Source organism: Phyllobates terribilis, unplaced genomic scaffold, assembly GCF_046119375.1.
Source record: "Phyllobates terribilis strain yellow unplaced genomic scaffold, ASM4611937v1 Scaffold_8__6_contigs__length_399053987, whole genome shotgun sequence".
NCBI classification, from domain to species: Eukaryota; Metazoa; Chordata; class Amphibia; order Anura; family Dendrobatidae; genus Phyllobates; species Phyllobates terribilis.
In genome coordinates, this window is record NW_027362768.1 from 376,749,502 (window position 1) to 376,776,070 (window position 26,569).

At 37.9% G+C, this 26,569-nt stretch overlaps 1 protein-coding gene across 2 annotated transcripts in view; it reads left to right on the top strand.

The window, feature by feature from the left end:
• Positions 1 to 26,569, top strand: part of PLXND1 (plexin D1) — a 136,991-nt gene that overhangs the window by 67,789 nt on the left and 42,633 nt on the right. For both annotated transcript variants that reach the window (XM_073644999.1, XM_073645000.1), the window contains exons 3-8: positions 15,016 to 15,147; positions 15,231 to 15,331; positions 16,205 to 16,337; positions 18,840 to 19,017; positions 19,687 to 19,795; positions 19,875 to 19,971. In XM_073644999.1, the coding sequence (XP_073501100.1) occupies positions 15,016 to 15,147; positions 15,231 to 15,331; positions 16,205 to 16,337; positions 18,840 to 19,017; positions 19,687 to 19,795; positions 19,875 to 19,971 (750 nt within the window). The remainder of the gene's footprint in view (positions 1 to 15,015; positions 15,148 to 15,230; positions 15,332 to 16,204; positions 16,338 to 18,839; positions 19,018 to 19,686; positions 19,796 to 19,874; positions 19,972 to 26,569) is intronic.

Genomic DNA, 26,569 nt, shown 5'->3' on the forward strand with positions numbered 1-26,569 from the left:
TATAACTACTATAATACTGCCCCTATGTACATGAATATAACTACTATAATACTGCTCCTATGCACAAGAATATAACTACTATAATACTGCTCCCTATGTACAGGAATATAACTACTATAATACTGCCCCTATGTACAAGAATATAACTACTATAATACTGCCCCTATGTACATGAATATAACTACTATAATACTGCTCCTATGTACAAGAATATAACTACTATAACACTGCTCCTATGTACAGGAATAAACTACTATAATACTGCCCCTATGTAAAAGAATATAACTACTATAACATTGCTCCTATGTCCAAGAATATAACTACTATAATACTGCTCCTATATACAAGAATATAACTAATATAATACTGCCCCCTATGTAGAAGAATATAACTACTATAATACTGACCCCTATATACAAGAATAAAACTACTATAATACTGATCCTATGTACAAGAATATAACTACTATAATACTGCCCCTATGTACAAGAATATAACTACTATAATACTGCCCCCTATGTACAAGAATAAAACTACTATAATACTGCCCCCTATGTACAACAATATAACTACTATAATACTGTCTCCTATGTACAAGAATATAACTACTATAATACTGCTCCTATGTACAAGAATATAAATACTATAATACTGCTCCTATGTACAAGAATATACTATAATAATGTCCCCTATGTCCAAGAATATAACTACTATAATACTGCCCCCTATGTCCAAGAATATAACTACTATAATACTGCCCCTATGTACAAGAATATAACTACTATAATACTGCCCCCTATGTACAAGAATATAACTACTATAATACTGCTCCTATGTACAAGAATATAACTACTATAATACTAACCCCTATGTTCAAGAATATAACTACTATAATACCTCCCCCTGTGTACAAGAATATAACTACTATAATACTGCCCCTATGTACAAGAATATAACTACTATAATACTGCTCCTATGCACAAGAATATAACTACTATAATACTGCTCCCTATGTAGAGGAATATAACTACTATAATACTGCCCCTATGTACAAGAATATAACTACTATAATACTGCCCCTATGTACATGAATATAACTACTATAATACTGCCTCCTATGTACAAGAATATAACTACTATAATACTGCTCCTATGTACAAGAATATAACTACTGTAACATTGCTCCTATGTCCAAGAATATAACTACTATAATACTGCTCCTATATACAAGAATATAACTAATATAATACTGCCCCCTATGTACAAGAATATAACTACTATAATACTGACCCCTATATACAAGAATATAACTACTATAATACTGATCCTATGTACAAGAATATAACTACTATAATACTGCCCCTATGTACAAGAATATAACTACTATAATACTGCCCCCTATGTACAAGAATAAAACTACTATAATACTGCCCCCTATGTACAAGAATATAACTACTATAATATTGCCCCTATGTACATGAATATAACTACTATAGTACTGCTCCTATGTACAAGAATATAACTACTATAACACTGCTCCTATGTACAGGAATAAACTACTATAATACTGCCCCTATGTAAAAGAATATAACTACTATAATACTGCTCCTATGTCCAAGAATATAACTACTATAATACTGCTCCTATATACAAGAATATAACTAATATAATACTGCCCCCTATGTACAAGAATATAACTACTATAATACTGACCCCTATATACAAGAATATAACTACTATAATACTGATCCTATGTACAAGAATATAACTACTATAATACTGCCCCCTACGTACAAGAATAAAACTACTATAATACTGCCCCCTATGTACAAGAATATAACTACTATAATACTGATCCTATGTACAAGAATATAACTACTATAATACTGCCCCCTATGTACAAGAATATAACTACTATAATACTGCTCCTATGTACAAGAATATAACTACTATAATACTAACCCCTATGTTCAAGAATATAACTACTATAATACCTCCCCCTATGTACAAGAATATAACTACTATAATACTGACCCTATGTACATGAATATAACTACTATAATACTGCTCCTATGCACAAGAATATAACTACTATAATACTGCTCCTATGTACAAGAATATAACTACTATAACACTGCTCCTATCTACAGGAATATAACTACTATAATACTGCTCCCTATGTACAAGAATATAACTACTATAATACTGCCCCCTATGTACAAGAATATAACTACTATAATACTACTCCTATGTACAAGAATATAACTACTATAATACTGCCCCTATGTACAAGAATATAACTACTATAATACTGCCCCTATGTACATGAATATAACTACTATAATACTGCCTCCTATGTACAAGAATATAACTACTATAATACTGCTCCTATGTACAAGAATATAACTACTGTAACATTGCTCCTATGTCCAAGAATATAACTACTATAATACTGCTCCTATATACAAGAATATAACTAATATAATACTGCCCCCTATGTACAAGAATATAACTACTATAATACTGACCCCTATATACAAGAATATAACTACTATAATACTGATCCTATGTACAAGAATATAACTACTATAATACTGCCCCTATGTACAAGAATATAACTACTATAATACTGCCCCCTATGTACAAGAATATAACTACTATAATATTGCCCCTATGTACATGAATATAACTACTATAGTACTGCTCCTATGTACAAGAATATAACTACTATAACACTGCTCCTATGTACAGGAATAAACTACTATAATACTGCCCCTATGTAAAAGAATATAACTACTATAATACTGCTCCTATGTCCAAGAATATAACTACTATAATACTGCTCCTATATACAAGAATATAACTAATATAATACTGCCCCCTATGTACAAGAATATAACTACTATAATACTGACCCCTATATACAAGAATATAACTACTATAATACTGATCCTATGTACAAGAATATAACTACTATAATACTGCCCCCTACGTACAAGAATAAAACTACTATAATACTGCCCCCTATGTACAAGAATATAACTACTATAATACTGATCCTATGTACAAGAATATAACTACTATAATACTGCCCCTATGTACAAGAATATAACTACTATAATACTGCTCCTATGTACAAGAATATAACTACTATAATACTAACCCCTATGTTCAAGAATATAACTACTATAATACCTCCCCCTATGTACAAGAATATAACTACTATAATACTGACCCTATGTACATGAATATAACTACTATAATACTGCTCCTATGCACAAGAATATAACTACTATAATACTGCTCCTATGTACAAGAATATAACTACTATAACACTGCTCCTATCTACAGGAATATAACTACTATAATACTGCTCCCTATGTACAAGAATATAACTACTATAATACTGCCCCCTATGTACAAGAATATAACTACTATAATACTACTCCTATGTACAAGAATATAACTACTATAATACCGCTCCTATGTCCAAGAATATAACTACTATAATACTGCTCCTATGTCCAAGAATATATCTACTATAATACTGCCCCATGTACAAGAATACAGTTATATGATAAAGTTTGGGCACCCCTATTAATCTTAAGCTTAATGTTTTATTAAAATTGGTGTTTTTGCAACAGCTATGTCAGTTTGATATATGTAATAACTGTTGGACACAGTAATGTTTCTGCCTTGAAATGAGGTTTATTGTACTAACAGAAAATGTGCAATCTGCATTCAAACAAAATTTGACAGGTGCATAAGTATGGGCACCCTTATCATTTTCTTGTTATAAATACTCCTACCTACTTTTTACTGACTTACTAAAGCACTTTTTTTGGTTTTGTAACCTCATTGAGCTTTGAACTTCATAGCCAAGTGTATGCAATCATGAGAAAAGCTACTTAAAGTGGCCACTTGCAAGTTGTTTTTCTGTTTGAATCTCCTCTGAAGAGTGGCATCATGGGCTCCTCAAAACAACTGTCAAATGATCTGAAAACAAAGATTATTCAACATAGTTGTTCAGGGGAAGGATACAAAAAGCTGTCTCAGAGATTTAACCTGTCAGTTTCCACTGTGAGGAACATAGTAAGGAAATGGAAGAACACAGGGACAGTTGTTGTTAAGGCCAGAAGTGGCAGGCCAAGAAAAACATCAGAAAGGCAGAGAAGAAGAATGGTGAGATCAGTCAAGGACAATCCTCAGACCACCTCCAGAGAGCTGCAGCATCAACTTGCTGCAGATGGTGTCACTGTGCATAGGTCAACTATACAACGCACTTTGCACAAGGAGAAGCTGTATGGGAGAGTGATGCGAAAGAAGCCGTTTCTGCAAGCACGCCACAAACAGAGTCGGCTGAGGTATGCAAAAGCACATTTGGAGAAGCCAATTTCTTTTTGGAAGAAGGTCCTGTGGACTGATGAAACCAAGATTGAGTTGTTTGGTCATACAAAAAGGCGTTATGCATGGCGGCAAAAAAACACAGCATTCCAAGAAAAACACTTGCTACCCACAGTAAAATTTGGTGGAGGTTCCATCATGCTTTGGGGCTGTGTGGCCAATGCCGGCACCGGGAATCTTGTTAAAGTTGAGGGACGCATGGATTCCACTCAGTATCAGCAGATTCTTGACAATAATGTTCAAGAATCAGTGATAAAGTTGAAGTTACGCAGGGGATGGATCTTTCAGCAAGACAATGATCCAAAACACCGCTCCAAATCTACTCAGGCATTCATGCAGAGGAACAATTACAATGTTCTGGAATGGCCACCCCAGTCCCCAGACCTGAATATTATTGAACATCTGTGGGATCATTTGAAGAGGGCTGTCCATGCTCGGCGACCATCAAACTTAACTGAACTGGAATTGTTTTGTAAAGAGGAATGGTCAAAAATACCTTCATCCAGGATCCAGGAACTCATTAAAAGCTACAGGAAGCGACTAGAGGCTGTTATTTTTGCAAAAGAAGGATCTACTAAATATTAATGTAACTTTTCTGGTGAGGTGCCCATACTTATGCACCTGTCAAATTTTGTTTGAATGCAGATTGCTCATTTTCTGTTAGTACAATAAACCTAATTTCAAGGCAGAAACATTACTGTGTCCAACAGTTATTACATATATCAAACTGAAATAGCTGTTGCAAAAACACCAATTTTTATACAACAATAAGCTTAAGATTAATAGGGGTGCCCAAACTTTTTCATATAACTGTATAACTACTTTAATAAGGCCCCCTATGTACAAGAATATAACTACTATAATACTGCCCCCTGTGTGCAAGAACATAACTACTATAATACTGCTCCTATGTACAAGAATATAACTACTATAATACTAACCCCTATGTTCAAGAATATAACTACTATAATACCTCCCCCTATGTACAAAAATAAAACTACTATAATACTGTTCCTATGTACAAGAATATAACTACTATAATACTGCTCCTATGTACAAGAATATAACTACTATAATACTGCTCCTATGTACAAGAATATAACTACTATAATACTGCCCCTATGTACATGAATATAACTACTATAATACTGCTCCTATGTACAAGAATATAACTACTATAATACTGCCCCCTATGTACAAGAATATAACTGCTATAATACTGCCCCTATGTACAAGAATATAACTACTATAATACTGCTCCTATGTTCAAGAATATATCTACTATAATACTGCCCCATGTACAAGAATCTAACTACTTTAATACTGGCCCCTATGTACAAGAATATAACTACTATAATACTGCCCCCTATGTGCAAGAACATAACTACTATAATACTGCTCCTATGTACAAGAATATAACTACTATAATACTAACCCCTATGTTGAAGAATATAACTACTATAATACCTCCCCCTATGTACAAGAATATAACTACTATAATACTGCTCCTATGTACAAGAATATAACTACTATAATACTGCTCCTATGTACAAGAATATAACTACTATAATACTGCTCCTATATACAAGAATATAACTACTATAATACTGCCCCCTATGTACAAGAATATAACTACTATAATACTGCCCCTATGTACAAGAATATAACTACTATAATACTGCTCCTATGTACAAGAATATAACTACTATAATACTGCCCCCTATGTACAAGAATATAACTACTATAATACTGCTCCTATGTACAAGAATATAACTACTATAATACTGCCCCTATGTACAAGAATATAACTGCTATAATACTGCCCCTATGTACAAGAATATAACTACTATAATACTGCTCCTATGTACAAGAATATAACTACTATAATACTGCTCCTATGTACAAGAATATAACTACTATAATACTGCTCCTATGTCCAAGAATATAACTACTATAATACTGCTCCTATGTACAAGAATATAACTACTATAATACTGCCCCTATGTACAAGAATATAACTGCTATAATACTGCCCCTATGTACAAGAATATAAATACTATAATTCTGCTCCTATGTACAAGAATATACTATAATACTGTCCCCTATGTCCAAGAATATAACTACTATAATACTGCCCCCTATGTCCAAGAATATAACTACTATAATACTGCTCCTATGTACAAGAATATAACTACTATAATACTACTCCTATGTCCAAGAATATAGCTACTATAATACTGCTCCTATGTACAAGAATATAACTACTATAATACTGCTCCTATATACAAGAATATAACTACTATAATACTGCCCACTATGTAAAAGAATATAACTACTATAACATTGCTCCTATGTCCAAGAATATAACTACTATAATACTGCTCCTATATACAAGAATATAACTAATATAATACTGCCCCCTATGTACAAGAATATAACTACTATAATACTGACCCCTATATACAAGAATATAACTACTATAATACTGATCCTATGTACAAGAATATAACTACTATAATACTGCCCCTATGTACAAGAATATAACTACTATAATACTGCCCCCTATGTACAAGAATATAACTACTATAATACTGCTCCTATGTACAAGAATATAACTACTATAATACTAACCCCTATGTTCAAGAATATAACTACTATAATACCTCCCCCTATGTACAAGAATATAAATACTATAATACTGCCCCTATGTACATGAATATAACTACTATAATACTGCTCCTATGCACAAGAATATAACTACTATAATACTGCTCCTATGTACAAGAATATAACTACTATAACACTGCTCCTATGTACAGGAATATAACTACTATAATACTGCTCCCTATGTACAAGAATATAACTACTATAATACTGCCCCCTATGTACAATAATATAACTACTATAATACTACTCCTATGTACAAGAATATAACTACTATAATACCGCTCCTATGTACAAGAATATAACTACTATAATACTGCTCCTATATACAAGAATATAACTACTATAATACTGCTCCTATGTACAAGAATATAACTACTATAATACTGCCCCTATGTACAAGAATATAACTACTATAATACTGCCCCTATGTACAAGAATATAACTACTATAATACTGCCCCCTATGTACAAGAATATAACTACTATAATACTGCTCCTATGTCCAAGAATATAACTACTATAATACTGCCCCTATGTCCAAGAATATAACTACTATAATACTGCCCCCTATGTACAAGAATATAACTACTATAATACTGCCCCCTATGTACAAGAATATAACTACTATAATACTGCTCCTATGTCCAAGAATATAACTACTTTAATACTGCCCCCTATGTACAAGAATATAACTACTATAATACTGCTCCTATGTCCAAGAATATAACTACTATAATACTGCTCCTATGTCCAAGAATATAACTACTATAATACTGCTCCTATGTTCAAGAATATAACTACTCTAATTCTGCTCCTATGTCCAAGAATATAACTACTATAATACTGCCCCTATGTACAAGAATATAACTACTTTAATACTGCTCCCTATGTACAAGAATATAACTACTATAATACTGCTCCCTATGTACAAAAATATAACTACTATAATACTGCTCCTATGTACAAGAATATAACTACTATAATACTGCTCCTATGTACAAGAATATAACTACTATAATACTGCTCCTATGTACAAGAATATAACTACTATAATACTGCCCCTATGTACAAGAATATAACTACTTTAATACTGCTCCCTATGTACAAGAATAAAACTACTATAATACTGGTCCTATGTTCAAGAATATAACTACTATAATACTGCTCCTATGTACAAGAATATAACTACTATAATACTGCTCCTATGTACAAGAATATAACTACTATAATACTGCTCCTATGTACAAGAATATAACTACTATAATACTGCCCCTATGTACAAGAATATAAATACTATAATACTGCCCCTATGTACAAGAATATAAATACTATAATACTGTTCCCTATGTACAAGAATATAACTACTATAATACTGCTCCTATGTGCAAGAATATAACTACTTTAATACTGCTCCTATGTACAAGAATATAACTAGTATAATACTGCCCCCTATGTACAAGAATATAACTACTATAATACTGCTCCTATGTACTAAAATATAACTGCTATAATACTGCTCCTATGTACAAGAATATAACTACTATAATACTGCCCCTATGTACAAGAATATAACTACTATAATACTGCTCCCTATGTACAAGAATATAACTACTACAATACTGCCCCCTATGTACAAGAATATAACTACTATAATACTGCTCCTATGTCCAAGAATATATCTACTGTAATACTGCCCCATGTACAAGAATATAACTACTTTAATACTGCCCCCTATGTACAAGAATATAACTACTATAATACTGCCCCCTATGTGCAAGAATATAACTACTATAATACTGCTCCTATGTACAAGAATATAACTACTATAATACTAACCCCTATGTTCAAGAATATAACTACTATAATACCTCCCCCTATGTACAAGACTATAACTACTATAATACTGCCCCTATGTACATGAATATAACTACTATAATACTGCTCCTATGCACAAGAATATAACTGCTATAATACTGCTCCTATGTACAAGAATATAACTATTATAATACTACTATGTACAAGAATATAACTACTATAATACTGCTCCTATGTTCAAGAATATAACTACTATAATACTGCTTCTATGTACAAGAATATAAATACTATAATACTGCTCCTATGTCCAAGAATATAACTACTATAATACTGCCCCCTATGTACAATAATATAACTACTATAATACTGCTCCTATGTTCAAGAATATAACTACTATAATACTGCTCCTATGTACAAGAATATAACTACTATAATACTGCCCCTATGTACAAGAATATAAATATTATAATACTGCTCCTATGTACAAGAATATAACTACTATAATACTGCTCCTATATACAAGAATATAACTAGTATAATACTGCCCCCTATGTACAAGAATATAACTACTATAATACTGCCCCCTATGTACAAGAATATAACTGCTATAATACTGTTCCCTATGTACAAGAATATAACTACTATACTGCTGCCCCTATGTACAGGATATAACTACTATAATACTGCTCCTATGTACAAGAATATAACTAGTATAATACTACCCCCTATGTACAAGAATATAACTACTATAATACTGCCCCCTATGTACAAGAATATAACTACTATAATACTGCTCCTATGTACAGAATATAACTACTATAATACTGCTCCTACGTACAAGAATATAACTACTATAATACTGCCCCCTATGTACAAGAATATAACTACTATAATACTTCTCCTATGTACAAGAATATAACTACTATAATACTGCCCCTATGTACAAGAATATAAGTACTATAATACTGCCCCTATGTACAAGAATATAACTACTATAATACTGCTCCTATGTACAAGAATATAACTACTATAATACTGCCCCTATGTACAAGAATATAAGTACAATAATACTGCTCCTATGTGCAAGAATATAACTACTATAATACTGCTCCTATGTACAAGAATATAACTGCTATAATACTGCCCCCTATGTACAAGAATATAACTAATATTATACTGCCCCCTATGTACAAGAATATAACTACTATAATACTGACCCCTATATACAAGAATATAACTACTATAATACTGATCCTATGTACAAGAATATAACTACTATAATACTGCCCCTATGTACAAGAATATAACTACTATAATACTGCCCCCTATGTACAAGAATATAACTACTATAATACTGCTCCTATGTACAAGAATATAACTACTATAATACTAACCCCTATGTTCAAGAATATAACTACTATAATACCTCCCCCTATGTACAAGAATATAAATACTATAATACTGCCCCTATGTACATGAGTATAACTACTATAATACTGCTCCTATGCACAAGAATATAACTACTATAATACTGCTCCTATGTACAAGAATATAACTACTATAACACTGCTCCTATGTACAGGAATATAACTACTATAATACTGCTCCCTATGTACAAGAATATAACTACTATAATACTGCCCCCTATGTACAAGAATATAACTACTATAATACTACTCCTATGTGCAAGAATATAACTATTATAATACCGCTCCTATGTACAAGAATATAACTACTATAATACTGCTCCTATATACAAGAATATAACTACTATAATACTGCCCCTATGTACAAGAATATAACTACTATAATACTGCCCCTATGTACAAGAATATAACTACTATAATACTGCCCCCTATGTACAAGAATATAACTACTATAATACTGCTCCTATGTCCAAGAATATAACTACTATAATACTGCCCCTATGTCCAAGAATATATCTACTATAATACTGCCCCCTATGTACAAGAATATAACTACTATAATACTGCCCCCTATGTACAAGAATATAACTACTATAATACTGCTCCTATGTCCAAGAATATAACTACTTTAATACTGCCCCCTATGTACAAGAATATAACTACTATAATACTGCTCCTATGTCCAAGAATATAACTACTATAATACTGCTCCTATGTCCAAGAATATAACTACTATAATACTGCTCCTATGTTCAAGAATATAACTACTGTAATTCTGCTCCTATGTCCAAGAATATAACTACTATAATACTGCCCCTATGTACAAGAATATAGCTACTTTAATACTGCTCCCTATGTACAAGAATATAACTACTTTAATACTGCTCCCTATGTACAAGAATATAACTACTATAATACTGCTCCCTATGTACAAGAATATAACTACTATAATACTGCTCCCTTTGTTCAAGAATATAACTACTATAATACTGCTCCTATGTACAAGAATATAACTACTATAATACTGCCCCTATGTACAAGAATATAACTACTTTAATACTGCTCCCTATGTACAAGAATATAACTACTATAATACTGCTCCCTATGTTCAAGAATATAACTACTATAATACTGCTCCTATGTACAAGAATATAACTACTATAATACTGCTCCTATGTACAAGAATATAACTACTATAATACTGCCCCTATGTACAAGAATATAAATACTATAATACTGCCCCTATGTACAAAAATATAAATACTATAATACTGTTCCCTATGTACAAGAATATAACTACTATAATACTGCTCCTATGTGCAAGAATATAACTACTTTAATACTGCTCCTATGTACAAGAAAATAACTAGTATAATACTGCCCCCTATGTACAAGAATATAACTGCTATAATACTGCTCCTATGTACTAAAATATAACTGCTATAATACTGCTCCTATGTACAAGAATATAACTACTATAATACTGCCCCTATGTACAAGAATATAACTACTATAATACTGCTCCTATGTAGAAGAATATAACTACAATAATACTGCCCCCTATGTACAAGAATATAACTACTATAATACTGCTCCCTATGTACAAGAATATAACTACTACAATACTGCCCCCTATGTACAAGAATATAACTACTATAATACTGCTCCTATGTCCAAGAATATAACTACTATAATACTGCTCCTATGTCCAAGAATATATCTACTATAATACTGCCCCATGTACAAGAATATAACTACTTTAATACTGCCCCCTATGTACAAGAATATAACTACTATAATACTGCCCCCTATGTGCAAGAATATAACTACTATAATACTGCTCCTATGTTCAAGAATATAACTACTATAATACTAACCCCTATGTTCAAGAATATAACTACTATAATACCTCCCCCTATGTACATGAATATAACTACTATAATACTGCCCCTATGTACATGAATATAACTACTATAATACTGCTCCTATGCACAAGAATATAACTGCTATAATACTGCTCCTATGTACAAGAATATAACTACTATAATACTGCTCCTATGTTCAAGAATATAACTACTATAATACTGCTTCTATGTACAAGAATATAACTACTATAATACTGCTCCTATGTCCAAGAATATAACTACTATAATACTGCCCCCTATGTACAATAATATAACTACTATAATACTGCTCCTATGTTCAAGAATATAACTACTGTAATACTGCTCCTATGTACAAGAATATAACTACTGTAATACTGCCCCTATGTACAAGAATATAACTACTATAATACTGCTCCTATGTACAAGAATATAACTAGTATAATACTGCCCCCTATGTACAAGAATATAACTACTATAATACTGCCCCCTATGTACAAGAATATAACTACTATAATACTGTTCCCTATGTACAAGAATATAACTACTATAATACTGCTCCTATGTACAAGAATATAACTTCTATAATACTGCTCCTATGTACAAGAATATAACTAGTATAATACTACCCCCTATGTACAAGAATATAACTACTATAATACTGCCCCCTATGTACAAGAATATAACTACTATAATACTGCTCCTATTTACAAGAATATAACTACTATAATACTGCTCCTATTTACAAGAATATAACTACTATAATACTGCTCCTATGTACAAGAATATAACTACTGTAATACTGCCCCTATGTACAAGAATATAACTACTATAATACTGCTCCTATGTACAAGAATATAACTAGTATAATACTGCCCCCTATGTACAAGAATATAACTACTATAATACTGCCCCCTATGTACAAGAATATAACTACTATAATACTGCCCCTATGTACAAGAATATAACTACTATAATACTGCTCCTATGTACAGGAATATAACTACTATAATACTGCTCCTATGTACAAGAATATAACTAGTATAATACTACCCCCTATGTACAAGAATATAACTACTATAATACTGCCCCCTATGTACAAGAATATAACTACTATAATACTGCTCCTATTTACAAGAATATAACTACTATAATACTGCTCCTATGTACAAGAATATAACTACTATAATACTGCCCCCTATGTACAAGAACATAACTACTATAATACTGCCCCTATGTACAGAATATAACTACTGTAATACTGCTCCTACGTACAAGAATATAACTACTATAATACTGCCCCCTATGTACAAGAATATAACTACTATAATACTTCTCCTATGTACAAGAATATAACTACTATAATACTGCCCCTATGTACAAGAATATAAGTACTATAATACTGCCCCTATGTACAAGAATATAACTACTATAATACTGCTCCTATGTGCAAGAATATAACTACTATAATATTGCTTCTATGTACAAGAATATAACTACTATAATACTGCCCCCTATGTACAAGAATATAACTATTATAATACTATTCCTATGTAGAAGAATATAACTACTATAATACTGCCCCTATGTACAAGAATATAACTACTGTAATACTGCTCCCTATGTACAAGAATATAACTACTATAATACTGCCCCTATGTACAAGAATATAACTATTATAATACTGCCCCTATGTACAAGAATATAACTACTATAATACTGCTCCTATGTACAGGAATATAACTACTATAATACTGCCCCTATGTACAAGAATATAACTACTGTAATACTGCTCCCTATGTACAAGAATATAACTACTATAATACTGCCCCTATGTACAAGAATATAACTATTATAATACTGCCCCTATGTACAAGAATATAACTACTATAATACTGCCCCCTATGTACAAGAATGTAACTATTATAATACTATTCCTATGTACAAGAATATAACTACTATAATACTGCCCCTATGTACAAGAATATAACTACTGTAATACTGCTCCCTATGTACAAGAATATAACTACTATAATACTGCCCCTATGTACAAGAATATAACTATTATAATACTGCCCCTATGTACAAGAATATAACTACTATAATACTGCTCCTATGTACAGGAATATAACTACTATAATACTGCTCCTATGTACAGGAATATAACTACTATAATACTGCCCCTATGTACAAGAATATAACTATTATAATACTGCCCCTATGTACAAGAATATAACTACTATAATACTGCCCCTATGTACAAGAATATAACTACTATAATACTGCTCCTATGTGCAAGAATATAACTACTATAATACTGCCCCTATGTACAAGAATATAACTATTATAATACTGCCCCTATGTACAAGAATATAACTACTATAATACTGCCCCCTATGTACAAGAATATAACTATTATAATACTGCCCCTATGTACAAGAATATAACTACTATAATACTGCCCCTATGTACAAGAATATAACTACTATAATACTGCTCCTATGTGCAAGAATATAACTACTATAATACTGCCCCTATGTACAAGAATATAGCTACTATAATACTGCTCCCTATGTACAGGAATATAACTACTATAATACTGTTCCTATGTACAAGAATATAACTACTATAATACTGCCCCCTATGTACAAGAATATAACTACTATAATACTGCTCCTATGTGCAAGAATATAACTACTATAATACTGCCCCCTTTGTACAAGAATATAACTACTATAATACTGCCCCTATGTACTATCAGGTATCACTATTAGTAGTTATATCCATATCATTAATGAATACTAGTTTATCCTTTGACAGATTAACCTCGATGCCGCTATGAATATTGTCAGCAGACAGTCTGTACAGATCGCTCGGGGGCAGCCGGTCCACCACATCATGCAGTTTGACCCTGTGAATCCCACCTACCTCTATGTGATGAGCACCCACCAGGTAACCTGTCGATCGTGGTTTACGTCTTCTGTTTCGTTGATTCTCCTATTATTCCTCAGTGCATTATGTTCCTCCTTGTGCAGATGACTCGTGTGAAAGTTGCCGACTGCGAGAAGTTCCTCACCTGTCCGGAGTGTCTCCAAGCTGCGGACCCTTATTGCGGATGGTGCACCATGGAGGCCAGGTGAGTCTCTCAGATCTGAGATATCCATGGAGGGTTCCTACCTAATTTTAAGACCATTATTCAGATTTGCAACAATGGGAATCATTTCCTACAGAGATAATTGTTCATGCATTGCCCCACTGGCATTGCCCCCTGCTAAGCCTCCTGTTTTGCCTTTTACCACATCCCTTCCAGTGCCCCCCTAAATGTGCCAGCCATGGTATTTGCCCTATGATGGCGACATGTTTTTTTTTTCGTGCACTTGTTTCCCCATTGACTTTTACAAGGTGAAACATTTAATATAACAAGTTGTAACATTGTATCACTGGCCATGAAGCCATACTATACTGCTGCTCCAAAGCCCCTGATTGGGGACCACTAATTTCTCCATTTGCTTGCAGCGATCCGATACGATTGTAGAGAACTTAATTTGCCGTTTGTCAGATAAAGCCGTCGCCAGGTAGCGGCATAGAAACGAATCACGCGGCGCCGACAATAGAACATAGAATGTGCTCATTACCGGAGCGGACGTAAAGCAGCGACGGCCCAGGTTCACGCTGATGCTTCCATCTGATTAATTAGGCAGCGGATTAATATATGCCGCTACCTGCGACGGCAGCTATAGATACTGTCAGCGAGTTGTGAAGGTCACCGGAAGCCGAAGTGTCCGATACGCCGATAATTACACATCACTATTCCGGCTCACATCCTATCAGGCTCATTAATTTCTCTTCAGCTCACTTCTATTAACCCCAGAAATTTTCCATTGTCTTTGCTGATTCTGCCTCTCCGGAGGGTGATGTGCGGGACGTCGGTATATACATGTGTGTGTGTATGTATATATATATATATATATATATATATATATATATATATATATATATATATATACAGGTGCTCCATGCAGCAGGAATGTCTGTACTCTGAAGACTCCAAGTTCTGGACCGGCCCCAGCACTGATGGCACAGACCGGTGCCCGGCGCTACAAGTCATCCCGAAAGAGATTGATGTATCCTCCAATACCCAGGTAATAATAACAGGCAGGGGTACAGGAAAGTCAGTGCATTCATAGCAAGACAAGCCACAGTGCCTCCATAACAGAGCCAGACGCAGTGCCTCCATAACAGGGCCAGCCGCAGTGCCTCCATAACAGGGCCAGCCGCAGTGCCTCCATAACAGTGCCAGACGCAGTGCCTCCATAACAGGGCCAGACGCAGTGCCTCCATAACAGTGCCAGCCGCAGTGCCTCCATAACAGGGCCAGACGCAGTGCCTCCATAACAGGGCCAGACGCAGTGCCTCCATAACAGGGCCAGACGCAGTGCCTCCATAACAGGGCCAGACGCAGTGCCTCCATAACAGTACCAGCCACAGTGCCTCCATAACAGGGCCAGACGCAGTGCCTCCATAACAGTGCCAGCCACAGTGCCTCCATAACAGGGCCAGCCACAGTGCCTCCATAACAGGGCCAGCCACAGTGCCTCCATAACAGGGCCAGCCACAGTGCCTCCATAACAGAGCCAGATGCAGTGCCTCCATAACAGGGCCAGCCACAGTGCCTCCATAACAGGGCCAGCCACAGTGCCTCCATAACAGAGCCAGACGCAGTGCCTCCATAACAGGGCCAGCCACAGTGCCTCCATAACAGAGCCAGACGCAGTGCCTCCATAACAGGGCCAGCCACAGTGCCTCCATAACAGGGCCAGCCACAGTGCCTCCATAACAGAGCCAGACGCAGTGCCTCCATAACAGGGCCAGCCACAGTGCCTCCATAACAGGGCCAGCCACAGTGCCTCCATAACAGAGCCAGACGCAGTGCCTCCATAACAGGGCCAGCCACAGTGCCTCCATAACAGGGCCAGCCACAGTGCCTCCATAACAGAGCCAGACGCAGTGCCTCCATAACAGGGCCAGCCACAGTGCCTCCATAACAGGGCCAGCCACAGTGCCTCCATAACAGAGCCAGACGCAGTGCCTCCATAACAGGGCCAGCCACAGTGCCTCCATAACAGAGCCAGATGCAGTGCCTCCATAACAGGGCCAGCCACAGTGCCTCCATAACGGTGCCAGCCACAGTGCCTCTATAACAGGGCCAGACACAGTGCCACTATAACAGGGCCAGACGCAGCAGTGCCTCCATAACAGTGCCAGACGCAGTGCCTCCATAACAGTGCCAGACGCAGTGCCTCCATAACAGGGCCAGCCACAGTGCCTCCATCACAGTGCCAGACACAGTGCCTCCATAACAGGGCCAGACACAGTGCCTCCATAACAGTGCCAGACACAGTGCCTCCATAACAGTGCCAGCCACAGTGCCTCCATAACAGGGCCAGACGCAGTGCCTCCATAACAGTGCCAGCCACAGTGCCTCCATAACAGGGCCAGCCACAGTGCCTCCATAACAGGGCCAGCCACAGTGCCTCCATAACAGGACCAGACACAGTGCCTCCAAATAGTACCAGCCATAGTGCCTCCATAACAGGGCCAGCCACAGTGCCTCCATAACAGGGCCAGCCACAGTGCCTCCAAATAGTACCAGCCATAGTGCCTCCATAACAGGGCCAGCCACAGTGCCTCCATAACAGGACCAGACACAGTGCCTCCAAATAGTACCAGCCATAGTGCCTCCATAACAGGGCCAAACACAGTGCCTCCATAACAGTGCCAGACACAGTGCCTCCATAACAGGGCCAGACGCAGTGCCTCCATAACAGTGCCAGCCACAGTGCCTCCATAACAGGGCCAGCCACAGTGCCTCCATAACAGTGCCAGCCACAGTGCCTCCATAACAGGGCCAGACACAGTGCCTCCATAACAGTGCCAGCCAGAGTGCCTCCATAACAGGGCCAGCCATAGCGCCTCCATAACAGTGCCAGCTACAGTGCCTCCATAACAGTGCCAGTCACAGTGTCTATATAACAGTGCCAGGCACAGTGCCTCCATAACAATGTCAACCATAGTATCTGTAAATCAGCGCCTGTTACCAGCCCTATTAGAATCAGTGCATCAGATGCCCCATTACAGCGACAGTCGTCATATTACCACACTTGTGCCCATTCATCTATGAAGGTGCTGCGTCACCATTATAGCGCTAGCCTGACTGTCTCTATACCCAGTCCCAGCCTTCAGCCGTCATACCCGGGACAGTGCCCACGTGCCCGCCAAGTACTCCTTTACAATGCAATTGTAAGCACCCCAGTATCTCGCACCCCGTTCACATGAGTCTGGTTTTGACTCCTTGACCCTGCAGAGCTGTTAATTAATCTGAGATCGCAAATCCCCAGCGACAAGACATCCCTGACATGAGGGTGAGCGTACGCGCCCGTGTGCGGCCCACCATGCCCGAGCGGAGCGCCATGAGGTGTTAGGGCAGGAGACCTGCACTCGGTCCGGGCAGTGTGATCGGTACATGGGCCGTGTAACACACATGTGAGAATCCATCAAGCAGCCCCCCATATCTCAGCTCCAGACCCCTGTGATGGAGACATGGAGTGATGCCTCGGCTGTGACTCTTCTCTCTTCTCCCACAGACGATCCTCCTGCAGATCACAGGGAACCTCCCGAGCCTCGGGCAGATGAACACCTCCTGTGACTACGGCAATGGCGCGCTCCTGCCGGCGGCCACCTACCATGCCGGCAATTCCCAGCACTGGGCCGTCTGCTCCTTCCTCCCTACAGATCAGATCCCGGCGTTCACTGCAAATCAAGGTAGAACATTCTGCAGCCCGGAACGTTCTAGAAACTTCTCTAGGAAATGTGCTTTTATTATGAGTATTACTTTCTTACTTTTTCCAACATCTCTGCTTGCTGTCAGTGATTGAGACCATTATTCTTTACATCCAGAGGCTGAAAACCTGACCACTACTATTTTTATTTTTTTTATAGCTGAGAGTTTGTTACAATTGCATCCAGTTGAGATAATGCTCCAGATTTGATACATTTTATCTGCACTGACACATTGTAGCAAACTATCTGAACAGGAGAGAGATTTGTGCTGCTTGATACTATTACCAAGCCATGAAGATTGACATTTGCCTGATCCACTGTAACAAAACTTCATCTGTGAGCAGAACCAGTTTAGAACTTTATAGCCTCTGAATATAAAAAATATATGTTTATTCACTGACAGCAAGTAGAGGTCTTGAAAAAATATAAGAAATGTACAGAACTATAGAGTAGCTAGGATTTAGTTACACAGGACCGGAAACCGCTTAATGGCCAAATTACCGTGAAAATGGAGGCATTGAGCGGCCGCGGGTGATGGCAGATTGCCGTGAAATTGCCCTGTGATTCGGCCTTTTGTCTGTCGGCCTGTACCTTTAAGGCGTATCTGTCTGTCTAGTATACATGACCCCGATGGTCCCGTCTTTCATCCAGATCACGTGAACATCACTATGGCCGTCGCTGTAGACGGGATCCACATCGCTCAGCAGAACATTGTGATCTACGACTGTGAGAGGACACAGAGGATCCACCGGAAAACATCGTAAGATCCCTCCTTCTGTAAGTTCCACTGTGGAAGCTGCGGGACACGTGTCCTAACATTAGTGCCCACCATATTGCAGGTGCACGAGCTGCGTGACGTCCCCGTGGCCGTGTATGTGGTGCGAGGGGCCGCACAAGTGCATGTACAACACATCACAATGCGACCTCACTGTCAAGGTAAGAAAAAGATAAGATACGTAAGATCGTTACATACAAAGTATAAAGTAATTCTGTGATTTCAGCTGCAGTTGTCTGGTTTACATACTTTTTATCTTGGAAACAATCTTAAAGGGCAGGACCGCCATTACAGTTACATATAGATGTGCATATATTATTTATACTGTTCATAAGTGACATCCTGTATTATACTCCAGAGCTGCACTCACTATTCTGCTGGTGCAGTCACTGTGTACATACATTACATTACTGATCCTGAGTTACATCCTGTATTATACCACAGAGCAGCACTCACTATTCTGCTGGTGCAGTCACTGTGTACATACATTACATTACTGATCCTGAGTTACATCCTGTATTATACTCTAGAGCTGCACTCACTATTCTGCTGGTGCAGTCACTGTGTACATACATTACATTACTGATCCTGAGTTACCTCCTGTATTATACTCCAGAGCTGCACTCACTATTCTGCTGGTGCAGTCACTGTGTACATACATTACATTACTGATCCTGAGTTACCTCCTGTATTATACTCCAGAGCTGCACTCACTATTCTGCTGGTGCAGTCACTGTGTACATACATTACATTACTGATCCTGTACTGATCCTGAGTTACATCCTGTATTATACTCCAGAGCTGCACTCACTATTCTGCTGGTGCAGTCACTGTACATACATTACATTACTGATCCTGAGTTACCTCCTGTATTATACTCCAGAGCTGCACTCACTATTCTGCTGGTGCAGTCACTGTGTACATACATTACATTACTGATCCTGAGTTACATCCTGTATTATACTCTAGAGCTGCACTCACTATTCTGCTGGTGCAGTCACTGTGTACATACATTACATTACTGATCCTGAGTTACATCCTGTATTATACCACAGAGCAGCACTCACTATTCTGCTGGTGCAGTCACTGTGTACATACATTACATTACTGATCCTGAGTTACATCCTGTATTATACTCTAGAGCTGCACTCACTATTCTGTTGGTGCAGTCACTGTGTACATACATTACATTACTGATCCTGAGTTACCTCCTGTATTATACTCCAGAGCTGCACTCACTATTCTGCTGGTGCAGTCACTGTGTACATACATTACATTACTGATCCTGTACTGATCCTGAGTTACATCCTGTATTATACTCCAGAGCTGCACTCACTATTCTGCTGGTGCAGTCACTGTACATACATTACATTACTGATCCTGAGTTACCTCCTGTATTATACTCCAGAGCTGCACTCACTATTCTGCTGGTGCAGTCACTGTGTACATACATTACATTACTGATCCTGAGTTACATCCTGTATTATACTCTAGAGCTGCACTCACTATTCTGCTGGTGCAGTCACTGTGTACATACATTACATTACTGATCCTGAGTTACCTCCTGTATTATACTCCAGAGCTGCACTCACTATTCTGCTGGTGCAGTCACTGTGTACATACATTACATTACTGATCCTGTACTGATCCTGAGTTACATCCTGTATTATACTCCAGAGCTGCACTCATTATTCTGCTGGTGCAGTCACTGTACATACATTACATTACTGATCCTGAGTTACCTCCTGTATTATACTCCAGAGCTGCACTCACTATTATGCTGGTGCAGTCACTGTGTACATACATTACATTACTGATCCTGAGTTACATCTTGTATTATACTCCAGAGCTGCACTCACTATTCTGCTGGTGCAGTCACTGTGTACATACATTACATTACTGATCCTGTACTGATCCTGAGTTACATCTTGTATTATACTCCAGAGCTGCACTCACTATTCTGCTGGTGTAGTCACTGTGTACATACATTACATTACTGATCCTGAGTTACTTCCTGTATTATCCTCCAGAGCAGCACTCACTATTCTGCTGGTGCAGTCATTGTGTACATACATTACATTACTGATCCTGAGTTACCTCCTGTATTATACTCCAGAGCTGCACTCACTATTCTGCTGGTGCAGTCACTGTGTACATACATTATATTACTGATCCTGTACTGATCCTGAGTTACATCTTGTATTATACTCCAGAGCTGCACTTACTATTCTGCTGGTGCAGTCACTGGGTACATGCATTACATTACTGATCCTGAGTTACATCCTGTATTATACTCCAGAGCTGCACTCACTATTCTGCTGGTGAAGTCACTGTGTACATACATTACATTACTGATCCTGAGTTACTTCCTGTATTATCCTCCAGAGCTGCACTCACTATTCTGCTGGTGCAGTCACTGTGTACATACATTACATTACTGATCCTGAGTTACATCCTGTATTATACTCCAGAGCTGCACTCTCTATTCTGCTGGTGCAGTCACTGTGTACTTACATTACATTACTGATCCTGAGTTACATCCTGTATTATACTCCAGAGCTGCACTCACTATTCTGCTGCTGCAGTCACTGTGTACATACATTACATTACTGATCCTGAGTTACATCCTGTATTATCCTCCAGAGCTGCACTCACTATTCTGCTGGTGGAGTCACTGTGTACATACATTACATTACTGATCCTGAGTTACATCCTGTATTATACTCCAGAGCTGCACTCACTATTCTGCTGCTGCAGTCACTGTGTACATGCATTACATTACTGATCCTGAGTTGCATCCTGTATTATCCTCCAGAGCTGCACTCACTATTCTGCTGGTGGAGTCACTGTGTACATACATTACATTACTGATCCTGTACTGATCCTGAGTTACATCCTGTATTATACTCCAGAGCTGCATTCACTATTCTGCTGGTGCAGTCACTGTGTACATACATTACATTACTGATCCTGAGTTACTTCCTGTATTATCCTCCACAGCTGCACTCACTATTCTGCTGGTGCAGTCACTGTGTACATACATTACATTACTGATCCTGAGTTACATCCTGTATTATACTCCAGAGCTGCACTCACTATTCTGCTGGTGCAGTCACTGTGTACATACATTACATTACTGATCCTGAGTTACATCCTGTATTATACTCCAGAGCTGCACTCACTATTCTGCTGGTGCAGTCACTGTGTGCATACATTACATTACTGATCCTGAGTTACATCCTGTATTATACTCCAGAGCTGCACTCACTATTCTGCTGCTGCAGTCACTGTGTACATATATTACATAACTGATCCTGAGTTACATCCTGTATTATCCTCCAGAGCTGCACTCACTATTCTGCTGGTGGAGTCACTGTGTACATACATTACATTACTGATCCTGAGTTACATCCTGTATTATACTCCAGAGCTGCACTCACTATTCTGCTGCTGCAGTCACTGTGTACATGCATTACATTACTGATCCTGAGTTGCATCCTGTATTATCCTCCAGAGCTGCACTCACTATTCTGCTGGTGGAGTCACTGTGTACATACATTACATTACTGATCCTGAGTTACATCCTGTATTATACTCCAGAGCTGCACTCACTATTCTGCTGCTGCAGTCACTGTGTACATACATTACATTACTGATCCTGAGTTGCATCCTGTATTATCCTCCAGAGCTGCACTCACTATTCTGCTGGTGGAGTCACTGTGTACATACATTACATTACTGATCCTGAGTTACATCCTGTATTATACTCCAGAGCTGCACTCACTATTCTGCTGCTGCAGTCACTGTGTACATACATTACATTACTGATCCTGAGTTACATCCTGTATTATACTCCAGAGCTGCACTCCCTATTCTGCTGGTGCAGTCACTGTGTACATACATTACATTACTGATCCTGAGTTACATCCTGTATTATACTCCAGAGCTGCACTCACTATTCTGCTGGTGGAGTCACTGTGTACATACATTACATTACTGATCCTGAGTTACATCCTGTATTATACTCCAGAGCTGCACTCACTATTCTGCTGGTGCAGTCACTATGTACATACATTACATTACTGATCCTGAGGTACATCCTGTATTATACTCCAGAGCTGCACTCACTATTCTGCTGGTGCAGTCACTGTGTACATACATTACATTACTGATCCTGAGTTACCTCCTGTATTATACTCCAGAGCTGCACTCACTATTCTGCTGGTGCAGTCACTGTGTACATACATTACATTACTGATCCTGAGTTACCTCCTGTATTATACCCCAGAGCTGCACTCACTATTCTGCTGGTGCAGTCACTGTGTACATACATTACATTACTGATCCTGAGTTACCTCCTGTATTATACTCCAGAGCTGCACTCACTATTCTGCTGGTGCAGTCACTGTGTACATACATTACATTACTGATCCTGAGTTACATCCTGTATTATACTCCAGAGCTGCACTCACTATTCTGCTGGTGCAGTCACTGTGTACATACATTACATTACTGATCCTGAGTTACATCCTGTATTATACTCCAGAGCTGCACTCACTATTCTGCTGGTACAGTCACTGTGTACATACATTACATTACTGATCCTGAGTTACATCCTGTATTATACTCCAGAGCTGCACTCACTATTCTGCTTGTGTAGTCACTGTGTACATTCATTACATTACTGATCCTGAGTTACATCCTGTATTATACTCCAGAGCTGCACTCACTATTCTGCTTGTGTAGTCACTGTGTACATTCATTACATTACTGATCCTGTATTGATCCTGAGTTACATCCTGTATTATACTCTAGAGCTGCACTCACTATTCTGCTGGTGCAGTCACTGTGTACATACATTACATTACTGATCCTGAGTTACATCCTGTATTATACTCCAGAGCTGCACTCACTATTCTGCTGGTGCAGTCACTATGGACATACATTACATTACTGATCCTGAGTTACATCCTGTATTATACTCCAGAGCAGCACTCACTATTCTGCTGGTGCAGTCACTGTGTACATACATTACATTACTTATCCTGTACTGATCCTGAGTTACATCCTGTATTATACTCCAGAGCTGCACTCACTATTCTGCTTGTGTAGTCACTGTGTACATTCATTACATTACTGATCCTGAGTTACCTCCTGTATTATCCTCCAGAGCTGCACTCACTATTCTGCTGGTGCAGTCACTGTGTACATACATTACATTACTGATCCTGAGTTACATCCTGTATTATACTCCAGAGCTGCACCCACTATTCTGCTGGTGGAGTCACTGTGTACATACTTTACATTACTGATCCTGAGTTACATCCTGTATTATACTCCAGAGCTGCACTCACTATTCTGCTGGTGCAGTCACTGTGTACATACATTACATTACTGATCCTAAATTACATCCTGTATTATACCCCAGAGCTGCACTCACTATTCTGCTTGTGTAGTCACTGTGTACATTCATTACATTACTGATCCTGAGTTACCTCCTGTATTATCCTCCAGAGCTGCACTCACTATTCTGCTGGTGCAGTCACTATGGACATACATTACATTACTGATCCTGAATTACATCCTGTATTATACCCCAGAGCTGCACTCACTATTCTGCTTGTGTAGTCACTGTGTACATTCATTACATTACTGATCCTGAGTTACCTCCTGTATTATCCTCCAGAGCTGCACTCACTATTCTGCTGGTGCAGTCACTGTGTACATACATTACATTACTGATCCTGAGTTACATCCTGTATTATACTCCAGAGCTGCACTCACTATTCTGCTGGTGCAGTCACTGTGTACATACATTACATTACTGATCCTGAGTTACATCCTGTATTATACTCCAGAGCTGCACTCACTATTCTGCTGGTGCAGTCACTGTGTACATACATTACATTACTGATCCTGAGTTACATCCTGTATTATACTCCAGAGCTGCACTCACTATTCTGCTGGTGTAGTCCCTGTGTACATACATTACATTACTGATCCTGAGTTACATCCTGTATTATACTCCAGAGCTGCACTCACTATTCTGCTGGTGCAGTCACTGTGTACATACATTACATTACTGATCCTGTACTGATCCTGAGTTACATCCTGTATTATACCCCAGAGCTGCACTCACTATTCTGCTTGTGTAGTCACTGTGTACATTCATTACATTACTGATCCTGAGTTACCTCCTGTATTATCCTCCAGAGCTGCACTCACTATTCTGCTGGTGCAGTCACTATGGACATACATTACATTACTGATCCTGAATTACATCCTGTATTATACCCCAGAGCTGCACTCACTATTCTGCTTGTGTAGTCACTGTGTACATTCATTACATTACTGATCCTGAGTTACCTCCTGTATTATCCTCCAGAGCTGCACTCACTATTCTGCTGGTGCAGTCACTGTGTACATACATTACATTACTGATCCTGAGTTACATCCTGTATTATACTCCAGAGCTGCACTCACTATTCTGCTGGTGCAGTCACTGTGTACATACATTACATTACTGATCCTGAGTTACATCCTGTATTATACTCTAGAGCTGCACTCACTATTCTGCTGGTGCAGTCACTGTGTACATACATTACATTACTGATCCTGAGCTACATCCTGTATTATACTCCAGAGCTGCACTCAATATTCTGCTGGTGCAGTCACTGTGTACATACATTACATTACTGATCCTGAGTTACATCCTGTATTATACTCCAGAGCTGCACTCACTATTCTGCTGGTGCAGTC